Source organism: Pteronotus mesoamericanus, unplaced genomic scaffold (assembly GCF_021234165.1).
Source record: "Pteronotus mesoamericanus isolate MK-2021 breed Mesoamerican mustached bat unplaced genomic scaffold, CSHL_Meso_final scaffold_232, whole genome shotgun sequence".
NCBI lineage: Eukaryota > Metazoa > Chordata > Mammalia > Chiroptera > Mormoopidae > Pteronotus > Pteronotus mesoamericanus.
Genome location: NW_026555311.1, coordinates 5,071,176 through 5,097,676, shown reverse-complemented (window position 1 = coordinate 5,097,676; position 26,501 = coordinate 5,071,176). Strand labels below are relative to the sequence as shown.

Sequence of the window (26,501 nt, the reverse complement as noted above, 5' to 3'; positions counted from 1 at the left end):
GTCAGAATTTTCTTACTCTTCAAGGAATAATACACTATGTTATGCATATACCACAGTTTACTAGTTGATTTATCTGTTGATGAATACTTGGGTTGCTTCCATGTTTAGCTATTGTGAATAATGTTTCTATGAACATGTGCATGTAGTGGCTGAAGCTTGTTCCATTTGTGAAGTTCAAGATTCATCAGCAGTTCTGATCCATTCATTTGAGACCCTGCTCTCAATTCCTTTGAAGTTAATTTCAAGATCATATAACACTTCTGTTTTTAATTTTTTGAGAAATTTCCATACTTACAGTGGCTGTGCCATTTTTCATTCCCACCAACAGGACACAGGATTCCAGTTCTTCTGTTTTTATATAATTAAAATTTATCAATTCTAACTCTCAAAGCTTTTTATTTTTCATAGAAATTTTAGCAAAATATGGATTGCTATATATTTCTAACGTATTATAGATAGTTATTGACATTTTCTTAATGACTAGGGTCACATTTATAAAGACACATGTCACTGGGGCAAGCATAGGACTGGTTTGAGGCAAAGCTGGATTTTTAATGCAGGTTTGCTCTGACACCAAACGGCTGCCACTTGAAATGCCTTTTCAACGGTAGGAATGGCTCTTTATCATTTTTCTATTTTCTTTCTTGCAGCCAGCTTTCTTGCTGGTTTTCACATGCCCAGCTGTGACCTCACTTTATCTTCTAATCCAAGGCTTTTTCTTGCCATTTGTTTATTGAGGAAACCAGATCCTTTGTTTTGTAAAATTGTTCACATTCTGGATTTTGCAGATTATATCGCCATGGTGTCATTTAATGTGATTCTGTATTTCCCTGAACAGGTAGTTTAGGCCTAGAAGCCTGGTCAGGTTCAGACTTTTTTTGCAAGAATATTGAATAGGTGCTACTGCAGGCAGTATTATATGCTTCCTACTGACCACCCCAGGGGGGCGGCGGGGGGGCGGCCAGGGGCATGCAGTGGCTGGTTCTTGTTCTTTTGCGATGTTTAAGATTCCTCAGCAGTTCTGGTATTGCCAACCTGGTCCATCCATTGCAAAGTTTCCCATCAGCCTTTTGCACAATGGCTTTAGAAGCTGTTATTTATCATTGCCTGCAGCCATTTTTTGGTTACTGGTTCAAAGTCAGGACATTCAAGTCTATCATCACTTATGTGTTTATTAGCTGAACAAATTATTTCTCAGATTTTGACTGTACTTTTTTTCCATTATTATTTATCCCTCTTATGCCCTCTTCCACCTCCTCCCATCCCCCGCCCCCTGCCACCTCTGCAATCACCGCACTGTTGTCCATTTCCATGAGTCCTTTTCCTTTTGTTGCTCGGTCCCCCATCCCCGAACCCACTGCCCCATCCCCCACCTCCGCCCAGAGCTGTCAGCCTCTCTCTCTCTCTATTTTGCTTGTTAGTTCATGTAAATACCATGTAAAATCACATGGTATTTGTCTTCCTCGGACCGGCTTATTTTACTTAGCATAATGTTCTCCAGGTCCATCCATACTGTAGCAATGGGTAAAGTTTTCTCCTTTTTCACAGCCAGTAGTATTCCATTGTATATGGAATAAAATCCATATTGCCTTTCTTATGCATGTCCCATAGTTGTTTTATCCACTCATGTACTGATGGGCACTTGGGCTGCTTCCAATCTTGGCTATTGTATAGAACACTGCAATGAACATAGGAGAGCTTATATTCTTTTGAATTAGTGTTTTGGGTTTCCTTGGATAAATTCCCAGAGGTGAAATTGCTGGGTCATAAGGTAGTTCCAGTTTTAATTTTTTGAGGTTACTGTGTACTGCTTTCCACAGTGGCTGCACCAATCTGCATTCCCACCAACACTGCAGAAGGGATACCCTTCCTCCACATCCTTGCCAGCACTTGTTTGTTGATTTATTGGTGACAGCCATTGTGACTGGTGCGAGGTGCTATCTCATTGTGATTTTAATTTACATTTCTCCAATGATTAGCGATGTTGAGCATCTTTTCATATGTCTATGGATCATCTGTATGTCTTCTTTTTTGGAAAAGTGTGTATTCAGGTCCTTTGCCCAATTTTCAATTGGATTGTTTGGTTTTTTGGTGTTGAGTTTTACACATTTTTTAAGTTTTGGATATTAACCCCTTAACAGATGTGTCAGCAAATATGTTCTCCCATTGAAGAAATTTTTTTCACATTAGCTATATGAGGAAAATCTTTTATAAGAAAGGCAAATGCTTGGTTTTTCCCCCTAATTTATCTCTTTTCAGAATAAACATTAATATAGACTCCAATGGTGATCTTTTTCAAAGCATCTTTACAAACTCATGGATTTAAAAATATCTGACATGTTTTATTTCATTGCAGTTATTATAATTTGGACACTCAAATTGTACTGTCTCTGTCTAGGAGGATCCCTGATTTGAGGCTTCCAGTCTTCATGGGAGAGACGGAAGTCACGGGGGGAGTTCATCTCGCCGGCACTCTCCCTGTAACTGCCCTGGGAGGTCTGGGAGCCAGGCTGAGGCTATGTCTGGGGTCAGCAAGAAAGACCATTAGAACCATGTAGCCACTTCTGCTGTCAGGGAATGCAGTGGTTTTGGGGGTGACAACAATGGGAGTGAAGGATACACACCTTGCATTTTTATTTTGATGCTATAGGCTGGCCAAACTTGTCAGAAACCGGTATAAAATATAAATGACTGAGTGGGTCTGAGGGGCTCTTCTGAGAGTAAAAAGCATTGTTTTGACCTCTTGGAGGCTGTTGATTTGTTTATTCTCTGAGTTTTAGAGAGGTTTAGATGATTAAGGATACTAAGTAGATGAATTTGGGCTGAGTGATTTTTTTAAAACTGTAATTAGGATAGATTTCCACAAAATGACCGTACTTGTATTTTCTTCCTTGTTATTTTCTATTAACAGAAAAGAATAAATTTTTATATTATACAGTTTGGGAAGTTTTTTGAGGAAGTCATTTATTTATGAACTCGCTGAGAAAGACAATAAATAAGTCAAAAATATACCTGGGTTTTATAGGAAAATATATTTTTATATGTATAATAATTTCTGTATTTATATATTATATATAATACATTGTATATAATATATAAGGTCTGTCCAGAAGGTATCTAGCCATGTAATATAAAAAAATAGAGACATTTATTGAAGGAGATACAAGATGCAAGAAATATTGTACATAGGACAATGATGACTCAGTCCCTTCAAAGTAGACACCTTGGGGCCTCACACAGTTCTCCCAATGGCCATCAACTGCCCCATTGCATTTTCCTGAATCTCATCAACAGTCTGAAATCTCTTCCCTTTCAAAGGTGATTTTAACTTTAGGAAAAGTCATAAGTAGCAGTGCACCAAATATGGGCTGTAAGGGAGATAAGTCATCCATGTGATTTGATATTTTGCAAAAAAAGCTCTATGCGAGACATGATGCATAAGCAGGCACATTGTCATCATGAGGAGGCTACCAATCACCAGTTGCCTGTAGCTGTGGCCTTCCAAATCATCCAAATAGTTTCCATGGAGGAATGTTCAAGCTTAACACAAAATTTGATGCAGATTCATTGCTCTACTCGCTCAGTCATTTTGAATGTGACGGCCACACAGTGCACATTTTCACCCAACAACGTCTACCTCCCCCACTGAGTAGTACAGTGAATCCATCATTGTTCATGCATGCATATTCCGGTCCACTCTCCTTGGCTGCCAGGTTATAACAATGTTGCACAAACCATTCTCATTATATTAACAATGGCTGCACTTTTTCCAGGCAGACCTTATATATACAGGAAAACCTACGAGGTATTACATGTTCAGTTCCAGACCACTGCAATAAAGCAAATATCATGATAAAATGAGTCACACAAATTTTTGAGTTTTCCAGTGCATATGAAAGTTTGTTTATACTACACTGTGGTCTATTAATTGTGCAATAGTATTATGTCTAAAGAAACAATATATTATATAATGCCATTAAAAATACTTTATTGATAAAAAATGCTAACCATCATCTGAGCCTTTAGCAAATCATAATCTTTTTGCTCGTGAAGGGTATTGCCTCAATGCTGATGGCCGCTGACTGAGCAGGATCGTGGCTGCTGAAGGTTAGTGTAGCTGTGGAAATTTCTTAAAGATGGTTTCTCTGTAGCATATGATGCTATTTGGTAGCATTTTACTCACAGTATAACTACTTTCAAAGTTGGAGTCACTTTTCCCATACCCTACTTCTGGTTCATCAACCAAGTTTATGTAAATTTCTAAATCTTTTGTTGTCATTTCAACAATCTTCACAACATCTTCACCAAGAGTGGAGTCCATCTCAAGAAGGAACTTTTTTTTTTTTTTTGCTTATCCATGAGAAGAACCCCTTTTTTGTTCAAGTGTTATCATAAGATTGCAGCAATTCAGTCACATCTTCAGGATCCACTCTAATTCTAGTTCTCTTGCTATTTCCACGGCATCTGTATTTTCTTCTTCTACTGTAAACTTGAACCCCTCAAAGTCATTCATTAAGGTTGAAATCAACTTCTCCCAAACTCCTGTTAGTATTGACATTTTGACATCTTCCTGTGAATCACAAATGTTCTTAATGACATACAGAATGGTGAATCCTCTCCAGAAGGTTTTCAGTTTACTTTGCCCAGGTTCATTAGAAGAATCATTATCTATAATAGCTATAGTCTTACGAAATTTCTTAAAGAGTAACACTTGAAAGTCACAATTACTCCTTGATCCATGGGCTATAGAAAGGATGTTGTGTTAACAAGCATGAAAACAATGTTAATCTCATTGTACACCTTCATCAGAGCTCTGGGTTGACCAGATGTATTGTCAATAAGAATTAATATTTTGAAATATTCTCTACCATTCTCTATTTTGAGTAGGAGACCTCAACAGTAGACTTAAAATATTTAGTAAATCAGGTTGAAAGCAGATATGCTGTCAACCAGGCTTTGTTTTTGCATTTATAGAACACAAGCAGAGGAGATTTGACATAACTCTTGAGGGCCCTACGAATTTCAGAATGGTCAATGAGCATTAGCTTCAAATTAAAGTCACCAGCTGCATTAGCCCTTAACAAGAGAGTCCTTTGACTCTCTGAAGCCAAGCATTGACTTCTCTTTAGCTGTGAACATCTTAGATGGAATCTTCTTTTATCTAAATCTGTTTGGTCTACATGGAAGATTTGCTGTTTAGTGGAGCCACTGTCATTAATTATCTTAGCTAGATCATCTGGATTACTTGCTGCACCTTCTATGTCAGTACTTGCATGTTATGGAATTGCCTTCTTTCCTTAGACTTCATGAACAAACGCTCTGCTAGCTTCAATCTTTCTTTCTGCAGCTTCCTTGCCTATCTCAGCCTTCCTAGAATTAAAAAGAGTTAAGGCCTTGCCCTGAATTAAGCTTTGGCTTAAGGGAATGTTGTGGCTGGTTTGATTTTTTATCCAGACCACTGAAAATTTCTATCTATCAGCAATTAGGCTGCTTCACTTTCTTATTGTTCATGTGTTCAGTGGAGTAGCATTTTTAATTTCCTTCAAGAACTCTTCCTGAACTTCCAGTCAAGATGGAGGCATAGGTAAACACAGCTCAATTCTTTGCACAACCGCATCAAAACTACTACTTAAATATAAAGCAATATCACCCAGAACCGTTAGAAATTGAGTTGAATGGAAGTTCAACAACTATAGAACTAAGGAAATCACATTGATCCACACTGATAAGAGAGATGGAGATGCAGAATGGGTTGTCCTACACCCATAGATGGTAGATAAAATTTCAGGAGGACGATCTCAAGAGCAAAGAGTCCCAGCCTGATACCAGGCCCCCCAGCTCCCAGGGTTCCAGTGCCAAGAAGGTAAGTCCTCATAACTTCTGGCTGCAAAAACCAGCAGGGATTGAGTCAGTGGGAGAAACTGTTGGCACCCCAAGCAGTTCCTCTTAAAGAGCCCACACATAGACTTACTCAGACTCACTCCCTCTGAGCTCCAGCACTGGGGTAGCAGTTTGAAAGGCAACACTGGCATACAGGGAGGAACTGAAGTGTCTGGCATCAAGGTGAGACTTGGGATACAGCTTTCTCCCAGACAGAAAGATGCGCAGAGGCCATTGTCCCCTTTCTGAACCCTCCCGCCACAAAGCCACAGGGCCAGAAGGTAAGTGCCATATCTGAGACTCCATAAACCTGGCTAAAACTGTTTTACCTGCCCTGGAGATCCCCTGAGACTCTATCCCACGCCCTCCCAACTTACTGGCACACCCAAACTGTGACTTTTCCATATGAATGGCTGGTATTGGCTCATGCTTCAAAATGTCCTAAATCCTCTTAAACAAGCAACAACCAGCCTCACTGAGCACCCAGCCCCTTGTACCTCTTGATAAGTGGCCCCAGGCCAACCACTAGCAGCAGACATGCTAAGTTCACAGCATAACTATGCCTGGGAATCTCCAAGCCCAACACATGTAGCAGCCATCTCAGATTGCTTTATAGTTCAGGAAGGGTGGCCCCAGACAGAACACAGGTAGGGGCTAACCTTGGCCTGCACCACCCAGGAAACCCCAGAGCCTGTGCACCCAGTAGACAGTGATAGACCATGTCAGAGCACCACCACCCTGGCCCTGCACCCCTGATCCTCCACAAAGGATGGAGGTTGGTGGTCAGTGGTCACAGCCAGTCTTTGAAGCTGACCAGCCTGGGTAAATCCCTCCCATTGACTGGCCAACAGAAATCAAGGATCAACTACAAGAGGAGACTGTACTCAGCCCACATGAAGGGTGCACCTCAAGTATCCAGCTTGGGTGATAGGGCAGGCTGTGTCACTGGACCATACAGGACACCTACTAATTAGGTCACACTACCACGACAGAGAGTCATAGAAGCTCTACCTAATATATAGAAACAAACACAGGGAAGCTGCCAAAGTGAAGAAACAAAGAAACATGACCCAAATGAAAGAATAGGTCCAAGTTCCAGAAAAATAACTAAACAAAAGTGAGATAAGCAATCCATCAGATGCAGAGTTCAAAACATTGGTTTTAAGGATGCTCAATGAACTCAGTGAGGACCTCAAAAGCATAAAAAAAGATCTAGTCAGAAATTAAGGATACATTAATGGAAATAAAGAACAATTTACATGGAAAGAACAGCAGAGTGGATGAAGCCAAGAATCAAATCAATGATTTGGAACATAAGGAAGCAAAAAACAATCAGAATAAGAAGAAAAAAGAATCCAAAAAATGTGGATAGTGTAAGCAGTCTGTGGGACAGCTTCAAACATTCCAACATTCACATCAGAGGGGTGCCAGAAGGAGAAGAGAAAGAGCAAGGAATCAGAAATACATTTGAAAAAATAATGAAAGATTTTTTTCCCTAACTTGGTGAAGAAAATAGACATGCAAGTCCAGGAAGCACAGAGAGTTCCAAACAAGATAGATGCAAAGAGGCCCACTCCAAGACACATCATAATTAAAATACCAAAGGTTAAAGATAAAGAGAGAATTTTAAAAGCAGCAAGAGAAAAGTTGTTAGTCATCTATAGGGGAGTTCCCATAAGGCTTCCAGCTGATTCCTCCAAAGAAACTTTTCTGGCTAGAAGGGATTGGCAAGAAATATTCAAAGTGATGAAAAGCAAGGACTTACAGCCAAGATTGCTGAACCCAGTAAAGCTATCTTTTAGAATCAAAGGGCAGATAAAGAGCTTCCCAGACAAGGAAAAACTAAAGGAGTTCATCATCACCAAACCATTATTATATGAAATGTTAAAGGTACTTATTTAAGAAAAAGAAGATCAAAACTACAAATAAAGTGTCATCAAATACATATTTATCAACAATTGAATCTAAAAAACTAGGCAAATGAGAAGAGCAGAGACAGGATTATAGATACAGAAAGCATTTTGATGGTTGCCAGATGGGAGGGTTGTATGGGAGGAAAGGTGAAGAGGTGAGGGGATTAAGAAGTACAAATAGGTGGTTACAGAATAGCCATGGGATGTAAAGTACAGCATATGAAATGGAGTAGGCAAAGAGCTTATACACATGACCCATGATATGAACAATGGTGGGAGGATTGTCTGAGGGAGCTGGGCGGTACTGGGTGGAAAAAGGCAAAGGGGGAAAAATCATGACAAATGTAATAACATAATCAATAAGATATAATTTAAAAAAAGAACTTTTCCTTTGCATTCTCAACCTGGCTACTTGGTACAAGATGCCTAGTTTTTGGTCTGTCTCAGCTTTTGACATACCTTCCTCACTAAGTGAGGCAGACTCTTCAGGTCCCTGTTTGGGCACCAGCTGAGAAGAAGACAGACTCTGTCCTGCAAAACCTCTCCAGGTCATCACAGATGGGGAAATAAGAATAAGCTGATCCAGATACTTTTCTCTCAGTCTGTCAGGGGAAGGGTGTGGCGATTCCTGCTAGTGGAGAATGTCCCCAGCCCTTCTCTTGAAGTGGCTTTTATTGAGAGCCATAATCTAAAAAACAGGGATATATAACATGGATGTAAAGCTCCTCAATCAGTGACAAAAGGCCATGTTTACAGAAAACAAACAGATAGCAATGGAAGGAACACAAGAGATTTATCTCAGGTCAGGGTGGTGCCCATTCAGCCCTGAAACCTGGGAAACCGATCACATTCTATGCTCAACCCCAAACATCAGTACTCATTCACTCAAGGGCATTACTAAAAAAGTAAGTTTCACAGGACTTAATGCATTCCTTTTCCAGGCCTAATTGTCCTCAGGAAGCGCCCGATCCAGTTTAGGGCTGTATCTGCCTTTAGTATTGTTTCAAGCCTGAGCCAGGTGGGCGGGCCAGAGCCACCAAGAGATAAGGAGACTTCTTTCAGATCAAAGCCAAAGGGTGAGGGTCTTTTTCCCCTTCTCTCTGTCCCCCAAGTCCTTCCCTGATGGCCCCTATGCAACTCTGCCTGTCTTAGGTTGCCCCTGCCACTGAGGGGTCTTACCTGTCATTGACTAACCAGCCATACCCTGTGGCCAAGCAGGGTGATGTGAGCCCTGCTAGGCAGACAGGTTTTGTCTCCTCAGTGGCCTATTTTCCCGAGGCCTCCTTGCTCAGCTCCAGCCTTGGGGCCTTCTCACCTGTTGGCGAGGCTACCGTCCCTGAAGCCCGGAGGGATGGTTCCCAACAACTAAGCTTAATCATTTCTAGCTTTTGATTTAAAGTGAGAGATGCGGAATTTTCCTTTCACTTGAACACTCAGAGGCCATTGTAGGGATATTAATTGGCCTAATTTCAATATTGTTATGTCTCAAGAGCAGAATGGCCCAAGGGGAGGGAGGGAGATGAAAAACGGCCAGGCAACCAGAACACATGCAACATTTATCAATTAAGTTCACTATCTTATTGTAAACAATTACAATAGTAACATCAAAGATAACTGACCACAAATCATATAACAAATATAATAATGAAAAAGTTTGAAATATTGTGAGAATTATCAAAATGTGACAAGAGACATGAAGTCAGCAAATGTTGAAAGAAACGGCACTTACAAGCTTGCTTGACACAGGGTTGCCACAACATTTAATTCATAAAAAGCCCCAATATCTGCAAAGCACAATAAGGTGAACACAATAAAATGAGTTATGTATGGTAAAGAGATAGGTTTACAACGGGAAGCCTTGAGTTTGATCCAAGCTCTATCCCTTATTCCCTGTACATGATCCTTAAGATTGCATTTTCTAATCTGTAAAATGGAAGTTAATACTTGCCCTGCATAGCTCAATGGCTTATTATGAAGATTAAATGTGATAATGTAAATGTTTTACAAATGTTCACATTTTTTTTATTGCATATGCTATATATTGTGGGTGTTAAATATCTAGTTACAAGAATGATTAGAGTGAATGGGTTCAAAAGAAAGAGACTAGTAAGACTTTGTCAATGAGGTAAGTAGAAAGAAGATATGATCAGTGGGGAAAAAGCAGGATAAGGAATCCCATATGCATTGTTCCAGAACTAGGCCAGGGTAAAAATCTATAGATTTATCTGGCTGTAGTAAAGCTCCTGAGAGCCTGCGTTAGCTAGACAGTTATTGAAGGAACAGTTGGTAGTGGACATTAAATTCCGTGATTAGGAGCTTTAATTTGATCTCAAAGCTAATTAAGCCCCACTGCTGGGCTCTGGGAAGGGGTATTACCTGAGGTCAGCAACAGCATTCTGAGTGCCAGCCTCGGCCTAATTTGAAGCTAAAGAACAGCAGAAGATTAAGGAGATTAAACAAAAATATAGCCCCAATCCTGTATGTTTTGCCACTTCCTAAAATGACCTTTTAAAGTGTTTAGTGTCTGAATTCAGGTCACATTATCAACACCTTCAGAGGAAAATAGTGATTGCTTTCCTGCCTTTGCTCATCTTTGAAGAGTGATGTATGTTATTGATAATGTCATTAAAACCATCAGCAGCATGGTATGTTGGAAAGGATACTGGGCTAGCATAGTCTCAGCATCTGTTTGCGTTCTAACTCTAAGGGTGACTGGAAATTGAAGGAGAAATCAAATAAAGAAATTAAGTTGCAGATGACACAATCACAGGTTTTTGTGCATGTGTTCCAGGTGTCTGCAGTACACCTATGTTGTAAAAGGCACCATGTTAAGTGGGCCTATAAATGTGAATGGAATATATATATGCCTTATTCTCAGAACTTTATTAATTAATGGAATAAAGGCGAATATACCTAGTTGTGATTATGATGGTGACAATTGTGATTATGATGATAAATACACACATAAGGGCATGTGAGAGGTGGTGAAAAAATACCCCCACAAAAAAAAAAAATTGGATCTAGATGACGGAAAAAGCATTTCCTGTATCCTAGACACTAATTATTTTCTTCATTAGTCAGTTTGCATCTCCATTAACATACCATAAACAGTAATTAAAGGTTTGGGAATTTTACAGTATAAACTTAGAGGAATGTACCACAGACATCTGATTCTGTATAGAACCATAAAAAAATTTTTTTTCAAGTGGCAGATCGCAGAGAATATCCACCTAACACTTTAATTTCATGGATTAGAAAACTGAGGTCAAAAAGAAAAGTGATTCAATGTAAAAGACAAAGTCAAGGAAGAACTGTTTTCCTGATTCTTAATGCAGTGGTCATCTATCATGCTGGGTTTGGAAAGATTTTTATAAGGGATATTTACAGGAAACATAATAGTTCAATTTTTTGTTACCCCAAGAAAGCGGTAGTACTTTGGTGCCATTAGAAGTTCAAATCAAACTTTGTGGACTTTTGTTGTTGTTTACTTGCAACTTTTAATACATTAAAGTTAAAAAAATTACATGTTTTTTTAAAAAAGAAATTTGCAGTGAGTGTATTTTGTCTCCAATTAATTTATGAGTTTCTAATTTTAGTCATTTACTGTAAATTTTTGGGTTATTTTATCTTTAATTTGGCTTAATTATAATTTTATATTTGAAGCCTGTGGGAACGTGAAAAACAATATACTATAACTCATAATTGGCACAAAAAACATGGATAAAAACAAAATTTTGGAATATCCAAAAATACTATTCAATGTAAATCTTAACTGACTTAGTAGGTCTTATTGAAATAGTATTGAATAATTGGCAGAATTGATTTGGGTTTAATTCTGAAAAAATCTGAATAAACAAGTTTAAAGTAAGTAAGGGAGTAGCAGAGACTGGGTACAAGGAGGTATTGGTAACTGAGATGAAGGAGAGGTGTTTCATTAGAACATTAGACTGGTGTTTCTCAGAGTGCGATGGGAAGATTCCCAGCTTCAAAATCTCTCTCATGTGAAAAATGCAGATTCCTGTGTCATTCCCTTGACTTACCAAATCAGAACCTCTGGAGTGTGACACGCCCTTCAGGTGGTCTCAGTGCACATTAGGGACATTTTCAGAGGGCAAATATATGTTTCTACTGTGTCATGCTGGTATTGGTCAAGAGAAGTGTTAAATGATTTAAAATAGAAACAGAGAGAGTCAGTTTGAGGAGACTATACGTAGACAGAGACGTACATGGAGAATGGTCTCGGCCCCCCGCTGGTTTGTTTCTTGTGCCTTTGATGGCAGGGCTGTTTTCAGCAGTCCTGCTCCTAGCTGTTTGGTTCTTCTCTTGATTCGCAGGTTCTCACTGACCTCAACCGTATGTGAATCAGGGTCCAAGACCCCCATCTTCTTCCCTTGAGGTCACCTCTTTTCAGAGCTCTGGCCTCCATTTCTACCTGCACCCTGGGATCTGCCCTCAGATTCAAGCTTATCTCAGTCTTTTTCAGATCATTTTCACAAAGGTCTTGTTGTTAAAAATGTCAAAGAATAAGAAAGAGCGCAATTTGAACAGAGATATACGTGTTACTAGTCTAGCCCTTGACTCTGGCTTTGATAATCAAAGGTATCACATTGGCCATTTGTTGCTCATTATATTTAGCTAATTCAACCGAAGAACCTATCTCACTGAGCAGATTTTACTATGTACCTTGGGCTTTTCTTTTTAAACATGGAATGCTGGAAGCAATAAACTCAGAAATTTGGAGAGAAGACATATGACAATGGTATTTATTAATTCTGAAAGATGTTTTTCTTGAAATAATGATCTTAAAAACAGCTAAATATATAGATCTGACCCATAAATATTATACTTAAGAAAAGATGTTCTTAGGTTTGAAGCTTTTTTATTTTGTAAAGAGATATTTCACTTTTAGAATTGTTTATGTACTTTATTATTTTTTTATAAAAATAAATCATAATGAGAAAAGCTAAGTTGTGTTTAGCTTTTGTAACCCAAAGAACAACATCTCCGGCTAATTAGGACACCGTATCCTGAGAGCTTTTGTAGGAGTAACACAGTTAGAAAAAGAAATGGGTTTTGGAGAGCTGCGCATCCGTCTACAGCAGCCTGACCCTAGAGCAGTGGGCCCCCTGCTGCTGTCACAGGGAGATCAGACTTCTTAAGAACCATGGACGAACCGGGCATTGTCTCCTGTCGAAACACACCTCTGCTTCAAATAAACCATCTTCTCTTTTAGGTCAGAAACTCTGCAAACTGAAGGAAGGTAACTGCAGAGGCAGCGTGTGTGGGCGAGACCCTAAGTCTCATTCGTGCTCCTGTGCGGAGGGATATGCCTTAAGCCCGGACGGAAAGTACTGTGAAGGTAACGCGCGGTGGCCCTCTGCAGCAACGACAGCGGCTGCTCTTCCAGCGGGCCCTCCAGAGCCTCAGTGTGAAACCAATTTTACTCCCCACCTTCTTTCCACAAAAAAAAATTTTATCTGTCCTCCCCCGCACACACGTTTTTATTTATTTTTTTAAAGATTTTATTTTTTTATTTTTAGAGAGAGGAAGGGAGGGAGAGAAACATCAATGTGCGGTTGCCTCTGGCAGCACCTTACTGGGGACCTGGCCCTTAGTCCACGCATGTGCCCTGACTGGGAATCAACCTGCGACCCTTTGGTTCACAGGCCAGCACTCAAGTCACTGAGCCACACCAGCCAGGGTCACCCCCGCCCCCCCCCACACCCCTCATGCTTTTAAAGTCTTTGTGATACTTTCAGCACCTCATTATAGATTCTGTTCCTAGATCAAATGCTTCCAGAGGCTACTCAGAGGTTAACATTAGACAGGGGTTCTCTGAGTGGATTCCATGGACCTCCGTGGGTTTGACTGTGTGCAACATGTCAGTATTTTCAAATATTTTTGGGAGGTAGTCCCATAGCTGTCAAGATTCTCAAAGAGTATGCAATACCGCGTTTCATCCCATGGAGGTCTAGTGGGAATCCAGAGAAACTGTGAAGCAGGCTGGTCGTCAGGGCTCCTCCTACTTGAGACTTTAGACCACATTGAATGAACCCAGAAGAAATACTGGTCCTTTCTTCAGTGAGCTACTGATGAAAAGAATCCAATGGAAGTAATTGGGTTGAGACATTGGGTCAACGTGACACCTACATGTTAAATATAGTCCCCTGCTCACCTGGGATTAGTCAGAGGGAGCCATCCCATAGAACAGCGACCTGGAAGGGTGGGTGTCAGTCCGTACGATGTTGCTGAGCGCGCCCACCTTCAGGTGATGGCTCCTGTCATCTTTAAGAAGCTGAAGAGCAGAGTAGGAACGTTCTTTTCTTGTCAAGAACTTTCAACAGCCCTGCCTTAGCTGGCTTTAAGTTGATATATCTTTTCAGGGGAAGTTGTACTATATTTTTTCCCCAAGAGTAATTCTATATTTGAAAGTTTAAACTATGACAGAATAAAAATGACTTTCATGATAATTGAACCGATTTCTCTCACCCTCTGCTGGGATAGCAAACACAGCCTTTTTATGGTCAGGTACAGTGGGTATAAGTGAGAGACTATTTTGAGCTGACTTATTAGGGATACTACAATTTATTTGCAGAAGTTACCACATGTGTTTTGCTGTTGTTACTGTGTAGATATCAATGAATGTGCCCTTTGGAATCATGGCTGTACTCTCGGGTGTGAAAACATTGCTGGATCCTATTATTGCACATGCCCTGCAGGATTTGTTCTGCTTCCTGATGGGAAACGGTGTCACCGTAAGTCACAACAAGTATTTATCGCATCATTTCCTTCATGTTCACTGATGTTTCTGAGGTCTGGGCTATGGTCTGGGTTGATGGGCTTGGATCAGCAATATGCATCAGAGTTACCTTCGAGTTTTATTTTGTCTTCTTTTTTTAATGAATGACTGGACTCTCCCCCACATCTGTTAAACCGAAACTTCTAAGGTTGGAAAACAAGTTTCTTTATCCATGTTTTATGATATTTTGTTAAACAGCATAGAGCAAAAGTAGGTTTACATGTGTTTGTATGGAAAATATTACAGTCCTGACTGGGTTGCCTCAGTTGTTGCAAATAAATGTTTTTGAGGGTTTTTTTTTTTCTTGGTAAATATCCAAAAGAGGGATTACTGGGTTTTATGGTAACTCTATTTTTAGTTTTTTTAGGAATTGCCATACTGTTTTCTATAGTGGTTGTACCAGTTAACATTTCCACCAGCAGTGAAGGAGGGTTCTTTCTTCCCCACAATCTGTCTTACACTTATTACCTGTCTTATTGATAATAGACATTCTAACAGGTAGTTTTGATTAGCATTTTCCCTAATAGCTAGTGAAGTTGAACATATCATATATCTGATAGTTGTTTGTATGTCTTCTTGGGGGAGGTGTCTGTTCAGGCCTCTGACTATTTTTCAATTGGATTATTTGTTTGTTTGGTATTGAGTTGTATGAATTCTTTTTATATTTTGGATATTATTAACCCCTTGTCTGAGCTGTTTGCAAATAACATCTACTATTCAGTTGGTTGCTTTTTTGTTTTGTTGTCAGTTTCTTTTACTGTGCAGAAAAAGCTTTTTAGTTTGATATAGTCCCATTCATTTATTTTTAGCTCTACTTCCTTTGCCTTTGGGGTCAAATTCATAAAATGTTCTCTCCCATCAAGGTCTATTGTTTAGTAGCTATGTTTTCTTCTATGTTCTATATTATTTCAGATCTTACATGTAATTCTTTGATCCATTTTGAATTAATTTTTGTACAAGGGGTCAAACTGTAATCTAGTTTCATTTTTTTGCATGTGACTTTCCAATTTTCCCAGCACCATTTTTTTTTCTCCATTGTGTGTTTTGGCTTTTCACTTTTTATAATGAGTTGGAGGTGAGAGTTGACTCCAGCAACTTTTTGTTTTTTCAGTGACCATCTTCCTTCTTTTCGTTTGAGACCCCCACCTATTAAAAACACACCAAAGCTGCCAAGATGGCTGGGGGGCAGGGCAAGAAAGAGCCCAGTTGTCTCTCAGGGCATGTTTGTAGCAGCCATTACAAATCACTCCTTAGATTCATTATTCCTCCCCCTACCAAAGAGTTTATTTATTTATTTTTAGACATAGGGGAAAGGATAGAGAAAGAGAGGGAGAAAAACATTGATCTCCTGCCTCTCCTACATGCCCCATCCAGGGACTGAACCCGCAACCCAGGCATGTGCCCTGACTGGGAACAGAAACCGCAACCCTTTGCTTTGTGCGACGCTACCCAACCAGCTGAGCCACACTGGCCCAGGCTAGATTCATTATTTCATCAAGGATTTCAAATGGTGATAGCTAGTTCTAGTAGTAACTTTTAATTATTCATTGGAAAACGTTTATAAAGAAAATATTCTTGCATTAACTATTTGGTTACTGCAAGATACAATTTGTACAGTTAGATAAGATAAATACTGGATTTGCAACAATTTTGATGTGTTTCTACCCACTGTGGTTGTTATCCTTACCACTGAGAAAACCGTTTCTTTTTGGCCAATGGGAGCTTCTGCAAATGGGTCCTTGACCTCAGTAGTCTTTAATAGTTTCCTCATTACCTGTAGCACATATTTTCTAAGCTTGTCTTGTATATTCTATTACCTAGACCTGAATTTATCAATCTCTGGAGGCACATTGTTTCCTTTTGATGGGAAATTGTATTTAGAGAACATAATCTGTTACTAATTAGTCATTGTTTCTAAGTCTTTTGGGTAATCAGAGGTAGGAATACAGTTTTTTATAAAGTATATTGTGAGTTTATATGAATATTTTCAACTCAAATTTAGGATTACATACTCAGATATCTTCTTATAGAATTCTTATAGAATCTACTAGTATAGCTAAGTAGAAAAGCTAAGTAGAAATATAAGATAATGTATATGGTTTAGACGTGCTTCAGAGATGATGGGGCATAGGTCAGTCTGGATGTCATATGTGCTTATGAAATTGGGCACATGCAAATGGATGAATGATAATGAATTTCTTGGAAATTACTATTACCTTTGTGCCTGTCTATGGAGCTTGTCCTTCTTCTAAAACCACATGGTTTACCTATTGGCAAATATATTCAAGTACATGGTGTTATATGTTGTGGAGACCACTCTGTGCCAAGCACAATACGTACACTCTCACTTGATTGTCCAATTTCTAGAACTTTTATAGTGTATATTTTACATTATAATGTTTGGTTTACTTGGAATTTATTTTGATGTATACTGTAGAATACGAATTTAACTTTTGCTCCAAATCATTACTCAGTTATTTCTCTACCATTTATTGTATCATCTTTCACATGCCCAATGATTTAAAATACTGGGTTGGCTAAAATTTCCATTTAGTTTTCTCCATAAAATAAAAGACACAATTTCATTTTTACCAATAACTTTATTGATGTGGATATTTTGAGTATGTTGGCTCTCTCCCACCATTGGCTTCTAGTGGGTAGAGGCCAGGGGTGCTGCTAAACATCTTCCAGTGCATAAGACAGCCCCACCACAAAGAATTATTTGGCAAAAACGTGAATAGTACCAAGAAACTTTGCAAACCACTTTTGACACTTTCAATCAGTAATAGCACCTTCTCCATATACTATACAAGTCTTTTTTGTGTGTTTCAGTTGCATTTTTACCTTTCTGGAAATAATAAAGCATAATATGCTGAAATTGTTATATATCTTCTTCCATCCTCAATATTAAAATGGCTGCACAAAAATTCACCAATTTTGATGTTTTATTTAAATATACACCGATATGATAGCTGTGACAGTACAATTTACCAAAATTGTTTTGAATGAAATTAAAGTCACCTAAGCACTAGTAGAGCCACTGTACAGAAAAAAATGGAACAAACTTTTTGGCCAACCCAATACTTTTGTCACAAGCTATATTCTTATGTGTACTTTAGTCTTTTCTAAAATAGTCTTTCTATTTGGTTCTAATATCCTTTCTGTCTCTTCATGTACTCATTACTCACCACTTTAATTATTGCTCTTTTATGATACGTTTTAATATTTGTTCAGTGCCTCTCATTCTCTTTCTACACCTCACCACAGTTATACAATGTTCTTAGTTTTCCCTACACACACAATCTTTTTTTCCAGATGACTTGAGAATCATTCATCCAAGTTCCATTTAAAATATTTTGGAATTTTGATGACTAACAACTTTAAAAATATTATTTGACATAAATGAAACTTAGAGGAAACTAGTTGTTTTCCAAGATCAGAGGTTTTTAATAATTTTTTAGATTTGAATTTTTCTTTATTTTTGTATGTTCATTGCCACAGCAATTCATAAATGTTTAATTTTTATTTAACTTACTTTTTTAAGATAATATTTTAATGACAATTAAATTTACTCAATTTCCACAAACTGATTTAACATTAATCTTGACCTTATTCTTCATGAATTAGAATTAATTTCCTGCCCAAGCAATGCATCTGAATGCAGCCATGACTGTGTTCTGACTTCAGATGGTCCCACGTGTTTCTGTCCAGAAGGCTCAGTGCTTGAGACAGATGGAAAAACATGTAGCGGTAAGTTTATATACTATTTGTTTGAAAGTATTTATTTTCTAAGGTATGCCTAAAATTTGCATATTACTAGCAAAGAAGAAAAGATTTTCCAACATTATACATCAAAAGATATTTATGCAATGGATTAGCCTAGATTTCAGTGATATTTTTGGTTTTTGTTTTGCCTTTAGATAGCTCAGTGTGGAGTTTCTCAGCAAGGGCTTTAAAATTAGGCAGCCTTGAGGTTGCACGATCAGTTACTCACAGTGTTATTTTGGACTAGTCACTGCTCTCTCTTGGTCTCAGTTTCCTCCTCTGTAGAGAGGTTAATGATACCTGCCCCCTGGATTTGTAGCCTGGATTAAGCAGGTTGGTGGGTACAAGTGCTTAGCCTGTTCCTCGCACCTAGAAATACCTCTTTACTTTTATCTTCATAGACTGAAACATATAGAGGAATTGATGTAACTAAATTAGCAGAAGACTTATGTGTGGCTTTTTAAAAAATAAAAATAAAGAAAGCAAAAGAAGTCAAGAGGCCAAAAATGTGAGAGAGAGAAAAATATATTACTAGGAAGAGTTAGACCAATTGCCAAACTCATCAAAATGTATTTTGTAATCTGGCCAGTTGCCAATGCACGTGTTCTTGAACTCAGTAGTAGAACAAGAGGACAAGGGCCATTGGGATGTGAAGGGTTAACTTCAAGATGTTAGGTTATAAGGAAGTAGAGTATGGTGACATTTTGCTTCTAATCTCGGAAAAACAACTTGATTGCAGCAGTATGAGTGATTGTGGACGTGATTTTAAAAATCAACATATACTTGGCTCACCTCAATATTCTGATAGAAAATTGTATTTTTGAATGATATAGCATCATTAGCTAATTGTTTTTTATAGGCTGTTCATCGCCTGATAATGGTGGGTGCAGCCAACTCTGCCTTCCACTCAGCCCAGTATCTTGGGAATGTGGTTGTCTTCCTGGGTATGACCTACAACTGGACAAAAAAAGCTGTGCAGCTTCAGGTTAGTGCTGTGGGTGTCTGAGTGTGTCTGCGAAAGTGTGTGAAAACCACATTGCATTTAGAAAGACAGAGCATTAAATTGCTTTTGACCTCTGGGTAGAACATCTGATTTTTTTTTTATTCTTGGAAATGGAAAACAAATTACATTATAAGTATAAATAAATAATAATCATGTTTTTGAGGAATATTCAGACGTTAATTAGTATTTGGCAAAGATTTACTATAACATCAAGTGTGGCATTCTAGTATATGTGAAAGTCATGACCAGAATGGATTTCAACACTTTATAGTCAAGAGGAATTGAATAAATATTTGTTTATTGATTTGATTGTCAACTCTCCAGTGAATATAATAATAATAATAATACTTGAACAAATTCTGTTTTCTTTCATGTTGGAATTTAATATGAAGTTGTATGCTTCAACTATATTTTCTTCTGCTGTTATTACATCTCTTGTGTCCTCAACAGCCTTGGAAATCCTAGATTCATACCACATTGATTTCATCTCTCCTGATGTTCATCATGATTATAATCTGGGATAACATTAACATGATGATGAGCCTGCAGAGTTTGCCTTAGTTAGAGCTCAATACTTTCAACTTCCCAGGGCCTTAGTTAATATAACATAATCTGAGTTCTGAAAGATAACAAGGGTCTTTTTGTTAACTCAAAAAATCATGCTTCCCTTCAAGAAGTGCTCAAGCCAGAGAAGGGCATTTATTTGGACATGAATTAATAAAATCTGCTAATATTAATATGCTTCAGTGTGTGTGAATCAGGGAGATTACATCACTAAAACTTGTATCATTTAGTTATGGTGTTAGTTATTTAATGCTGGCTCCTTTTTAAGTAATTTGCATTTTAAAAGCAGGCCTCTAGACAGGGAGGAATCCAGTGATGAAATTCTGGCAGTATGTCACCTCATGGAAGAGAAACTCTTCTTGCCTGTCTTAACCTACACATACTGGTGGGAAAATAAGAAAACAACTACTGCAGAAATTAAGGAAGAGGGCGCAATGAAAGGGAAGAGTCAGAAGTGCCTCTTGTCTTCCAAGGCATATTTTAAATGGAGCCATATTTAAATTTGGTTATCAGGACCACTACCGTTTCTGCTGTTTGCCAATTCTCAAGATATTCGACATATGCATTTTGATGGAGCAGACTATGGAACCCTCCTCAGCCAACAAATGGGAACAGTTTTCGCACTTGATCATGACCCTGTGGAAAATAAGGTACCTTTTTGTCACTTGAACAGATGTGGCTGTGCTTTAAGAATAGAGTAGAGAATTTTGTCTCAACAGATGACCTGGACTACTTGAAAATCCTCTGCTAAGATCAAACCCATTAGGCACAGAAATGTTTAAATATAGACATTGAAACGTCATTTGAGAAATTTTAAGGATTTTCTGTTATCATAACCCTGGTTCTTGATGGGATTCAGCCATTTTATTGGAGATGGTTGAACAGAGTCTCAAGTTTAGGTTTGTTTCTGGACATGAGGATGGGAGCCTAGTACAGTGCCCCCACTATACGTATAGTGAGAAGCCCATAAATAGGGAGAAGTGGGAGATTGGGGTGGGGCTTAGAAAGTTTGAGTTAGTAATTTGCATTTGGTACATTCATTGAGGGAAGGAATTCAGTGGCTTCTTAACTGCAAAAATCAGAAAACATAAATTTTATCGCTCATTTGGGAATGGCAGTCTAACTCATGACATTTTTTACATAATCAATTTTCTTCATGAAGTTTTTGTATAAAACTTGAAATTTTTATATTTTTCAACTCAATCAGTTGATCATTTGATCTTTTTTAGTTGTATTTGTGCTAAATTAGAATGTGCTTGAAATAATATTACAGCATCCTTTGGGGAGTTATCACCCATATATAAATTTACATAGTTATTAATTACCCTCCATAATTATTTAGTTATTGTTAGATTAATTCTTAGAATTTTAAACTTTGTACTTTTGTTTTTTCCTGATTTGAAGCAGTCTGGAAAATGGCCAAAAAACAGGGAAGCAAACCGATTCTGTATTTAATTGGTATGGATTGATGGCCAACTATAACTACTTTTGCAAATAGAAGTTTAGTAATTAAACACTAGTGAACAATTCATCTTTCCTTTTCCTGAGCTGAATTGAACATCTGTATGACTCCATGGAAGAATTATTAACAGAAAAAAGTAATTAATAGAAAAACTCAGTTCAAGATTCAGTTATTACCAAAGAAGTCTTTTTTCCTTCACAGTCAGTATTTTTACAACTAGGCAAATAAGAAGACCTAGAATGAATTTTAAGTTGTGTGCTTTTTAAAAAATTTTTCTGGTCAACGTTCTTATTTTCTTGCGTCTCAAACGGTGCTCCTTGGACCAGCAGTGTTACCAACCTGGAGCTTGTTAGAACCGCAGACTCTCAGGCTGCACCCTGACCATGGAATCAGAGTCTGCATCTGAACAAGATTCCCAGGGGCTTTCTGTGCCTCTTCCAATTTGAGAAGCAGCACTCTAGCAGATTGTTTTTGAATATGAGATTTTTATTAATTATAAAATATAACCTCTTCTATTTTATCTGGAAAGGTTATAGCCCATTATTTAATGAATTGCCATTTTGTGAATACTCTCATCGATTATAGGTTTATGTATATATGTGTACTCACAGTTAAAATCCCACATATGCTATTATTAAATAGTAAGATGACCCACAGCAGTTTTTAATATTCTTATGAAATACTTGTACCTGTTTAATAGTCTGCATACTAGACTGAAAAAAAAACCAATTTTGTACCTGCAAAGTATGCTCTACTGGACAGTATCCAATATGGATTAATTAAAATGTAATTGAGTAAGGTTAAAGATGAAGAATAACTTTAACAAATATTTAGTCTAACTTCATTATTTTTACAGTTGAAAAAATTGAGGTTCAATTACTTAGCTAAGATAATGAAACAATAAGTGGCAAAACTGGGAGAAACCTGTGTGCCCCGGCTTGCCGTGAAGCAGAGTGCCGTGGGCTGCGCAGTAGAGGGCGGAGCCAGCGTGTAGCTCCTGTTAAACTGAAAATCATTGCTCCCTTTCAGGCTGTGGGAGCTTAGGGTTCAAATGCAATGGCTTTGTTATTAATCAATGATCAAAGATTAATAAATTCCCAGTCACAATAAAACTATGTGCCAGGCACAGGACTAAGGACATTTTGTTGTTGTTGTTTCGTTGTTTTGTTTGCTTGTTTACTTTTATTGTTGACACTATTATAGATTTTCCAATTCCCCCCTCCCCTTTTCCCTCTACACCAAGCTGCCAAGCCCCACCTCAGCCTTCATCAAATTGTTGTCTGTGTCCATAAGCTATGCATATATGCATATATGTTCTTTAGCTAATCTCTTCCAGTTCCTTCAAGGAGTTTTATACATAAAACTAATATACTTGGTGTTATTATCCCCATTTTACCAATGAGGAGACTGAGACTCTGAGACATTGACTAACTTGCTTAAGTTTACAAGTATCTAAGAAGCGGCATAGTTGAAGTTCAGTTACAGGTATATCGATGTCCAAAGGCAAGTTCTTAATAATGCCACTGTATGATACTTAACCCACTTTTATATATTCCATATTCATTTTTAAAACAAATCCTTCAGAAATGCCTGTGTTTTCTTTTGTAGGTATACTTTGCCCATACGACCTTGAAGTGGATAGAGAGAGCCAATATGGATGGTTCCCAGAGAGAAAGGCTTATTGAAGAAGGAGTAGATGTTCCAGAAGGTCTTGCTGTAGACTGGATTGACCGTAAACTCTATTGGACAGACAGAGGGTATGTTCCTTTTAGCCATGTGCGATAGGAGTGATGGGATAGGTAATATCGCTGGCTTCACCCTCCACGTTGAATACAGGAAAATACGCCTGGGGATCCGGCTGAGAGTGGAAGAAAGATGCCCCCAACCCTATTCACACTCCCCCGACCCCATCCCACCACAAAACAAATGTTTCTCTCTCCATCAAGATTGGATCTGTATCTGTAGGAGAATTTTGAAGACCAATTAAGTAGCATGTGCTTTTGCACTTCAGGCTAGTAACGCAAAACCTGTGGGGATACAGTCACCAAGCATTCTGTGGGCGTCTGCTATGGATGGGGTGCTCTCCCAGGTATCACGGGAGGCACAAAGGAGCTTGAGGAGCTTTCAGTCGGCTCACAGTTTAACCAGGGGATAAGGAACATATACACAGGAAACACTAATACAAAGGCTTGGTCTAAATTTTAGTACAAGAAATGTCATAAGGCCATGACTAAATAATTGCCAAATGAGGGAGTGCTGGAAGGGGCTTCAGGGATCAACTGGCCCAGCCCCCTCATTTTACAGACAGCGCTCAAAAAGGCTAACTGATTTATTCAAGGTTACACAACATGCAAGTGACAAATCTTGGACTAGAATCCACATGATGGCTCTCTAAGCGACAGGAAGATGGGAGAGAGAGCTTCATGTTAGAGTTGAGAGAAAAGCCCTCTTGAGATCAGAGGAATGGACTGCTTTCACTTTGGTGGGAAATAGCAGAGCCAGAGCAAAGCTGTGGTGTTTCTGTCCCCTGACACACTGCTCTTAAGGCTGCAGGAAGGACTGGAGGGCTTTGGCGCGGTGGGGGCGGGGTGGGGCCGCGGCCAGGGGAGGGGGAGGGAATGTGTGTGGCCTGCGTGGCCCCAGGAACGGTGGTGGGGGTAGGAGGAGAGTGAGGAAGGAAGTGTCCACATCCCCCACTCATGCTGTGAGAGCCCACTCCTCTGCGTCGGAGAGAGAGGACGCCAACCACAGAGCACCTCACAGGGCAGTGTCAGAGACGTTCCGTGCTGGAATGACATTTGCCCAGAGTTGCTTAAAACCAGAAAGCGAAATGATGGCCAGTCTGAACACCTGGTACCCATGGAATCATGTTAAATTAAAAGAAAGGAGAATTAATTAGGGTTTCACATCAGTGAAATCAGCCATGCCAACATAGAGGGAGAAGTCCCAGGAAACAGGTTTATATGCTTGGGGGTAGGCTTTCTATGTTCCAGAAATTCTCTTTTGGTCTGGATAACCCATGGGAAACATGAACATTTTTTTTAAATTTTATTTATTTATTTATTTTTAGAGAAAGGAAGGGAGGTAAAGAGGGAGAGAAACATCAATGTGTGGTTGCCTCTCATGTGCCCCCTACTGGGGACCTGGCCCACAACCCAGGCTTGTGCCCTGACTGGGAATCGAACCAGCAGCCCTTTGGTTTGCAGGCCAGCGCTCAATCCACTGAGCCACTCCAGCCAGGATGGAAACAAGTACATTTTAAAAAATAAACCAGATGTATGATGTGATGTACGGTTATCAGTAATAAGGCACATCTACACCAGAGTGAGCATATTTTCATTCATTCATTTGTTCATTTAACTATACCTTCATTCTTTTATTTTTTGGATGTTTATTTATTAACTGAAATGTTCCAGATGCTGCACTAAGAACTTTATATCCATGATATCATCCAGTCCCCCCAAAATAAGTTCTTTTATTCCCAACTTAAAGATTTAAAACATTGAGAATCAAAGAGGGAAAATAACTTTATCAAAGTCAAACAGCCCACAAGTAGTGGATCTGGAATTTGAACTCAAGGACAACAACTTCCAAAGCTTATGCCTTTTATAATCATAGATAGATACTGCATCCCCTATCACAGCTGATTAAAATGTGCTCAACCTAGAGTCATATAACAAATGAAAGTCGGCTTTAGTTGTAATAATAATAAAAATCATAATAACGACCTTCTCTGTGATGAGCCTACTTAAAAGGACATTTAAAATGTCAGCTGTGCATAATAACAGAGCTTGTACACGGCTGTTCTCAGAAGTGTAAACGCTGATCAGGACAGCAGATGTCAGCCGCTGTCGACCCCTCTAAGGATGCTGGGTCTCCTCATATTTCCCACATTTGCCTGGCACCTCTAATTTTAACAGTGTTTGATTAATAGCACTGTGGGGACCTACTGCCGAGGTGATGCCTTCAGGACATAGACAGGCACCGTATCCTGGAGAAGCAGACCTCAGAGTCCCTAGTTCACTGACTTCAGTAATAACATGCCCTTCTTAAATCCTCTTTCCTCCAAAGGCAGCTGCTAAAAGAAAACCTTTAATTTATCTGGAAATGAAAGGTTTATAGTTTGAAAACCTTGATATTAGCTAGAAATTGGATTTAAATAACTGAGATTCCAAGCTTGTGATATTAGATTACATGGTAACTCTTAACCAATAAAAGAACCAGAGGGGATGCTTCTAGTTTATATTGGCTTCGGAAAAGACAGATTCAAATTAACACCTAACAGTAGGAAGGAGGCTAATTGATAATTTCACTAGCAATGCTATTATTTAGTGCTAAGAATCCTGATTCCTAAAGTCAATTGCCCAGCAAAGAAGACATCAGTAGAGTGAAAAAATATATATCTATTTGTTCACTGTTTTGAAATAAAAACTACTGTGAGGTAAAGATCACTTCTCTATGTTTCTGGATGGCCAACTCTTGCCCTGGAAGAGTGTGGGTCTTAGAGGGTCCCAGTGACATTGGGGCCAGTTAGGTAGTGGATATAAAGAGAAAGATGTTCCACTAGATTGAGGGTTGTGCTTGAACTTGGGTGAGCCCAGTGTCCACATTCCTCTCAGCTTTCTCATTACCGGTAGTGGAGTTTGGGATTTGCTTTCTGGCTGAATCAAATAGAACTGTGGTATCGAGCTAACAGCTCCAGAGTCAGGAGCTTATGTTGGTCTCAATTCTCATCACCTTACTCCTGCTCAGAACAGTAAGAATTTAGAGGTGATGTAACAAGAAGCCCAGAACCAACTGTCAGAAGAAAATCGTTTCAGAATTCCTTCACTCCCAACCAGGGAACAGACACAGTGACCGTTGTGGCTGAGTGACTTTGACACATTGAGTTCAGAAATACCTTCTATCCAGCAATACCCTTCTGACAAGAATAAAATTATCTTTTAAAACTGGCAGTGGAATATAAATGGTTTAAAAATTATCCACTGCCCTGAGCTGGAAGTTTGTAAAGCATATTTGACCCAACACAGACCCTAAGCCAGTTTTACCTTAACCTTCCCCCTGCATATAGCCTGTGAGGAGGAATTTATAAAACCCCTTCTCCACCTAGCAGCT

General features: G+C 38.8%; 1 protein-coding gene across 2 annotated transcripts in view; it reads left to right on the top strand.

Annotated features, from left to right (window-relative positions):
- The window catches only part of EGF (epidermal growth factor), a 94,522-nt gene that overhangs the window by 29,675 nt on the left and 38,346 nt on the right, over window positions 1-26,501 (top strand). For both annotated transcript variants that reach the window (XM_054591622.1, XM_054591621.1), the window contains 6 exons: window positions 13,027-13,152; window positions 14,426-14,548; window positions 18,220-18,342; window positions 19,217-19,342; window positions 20,438-20,574; window positions 22,995-23,143. In XM_054591622.1, the coding sequence (XP_054447597.1) occupies window positions 13,027-13,152; window positions 14,426-14,548; window positions 18,220-18,342; window positions 19,217-19,342; window positions 20,438-20,574; window positions 22,995-23,143 (784 nt within the window). The remainder of the gene's footprint in view (window positions 1-13,026; window positions 13,153-14,425; window positions 14,549-18,219; window positions 18,343-19,216; window positions 19,343-20,437; window positions 20,575-22,994; window positions 23,144-26,501) is intronic.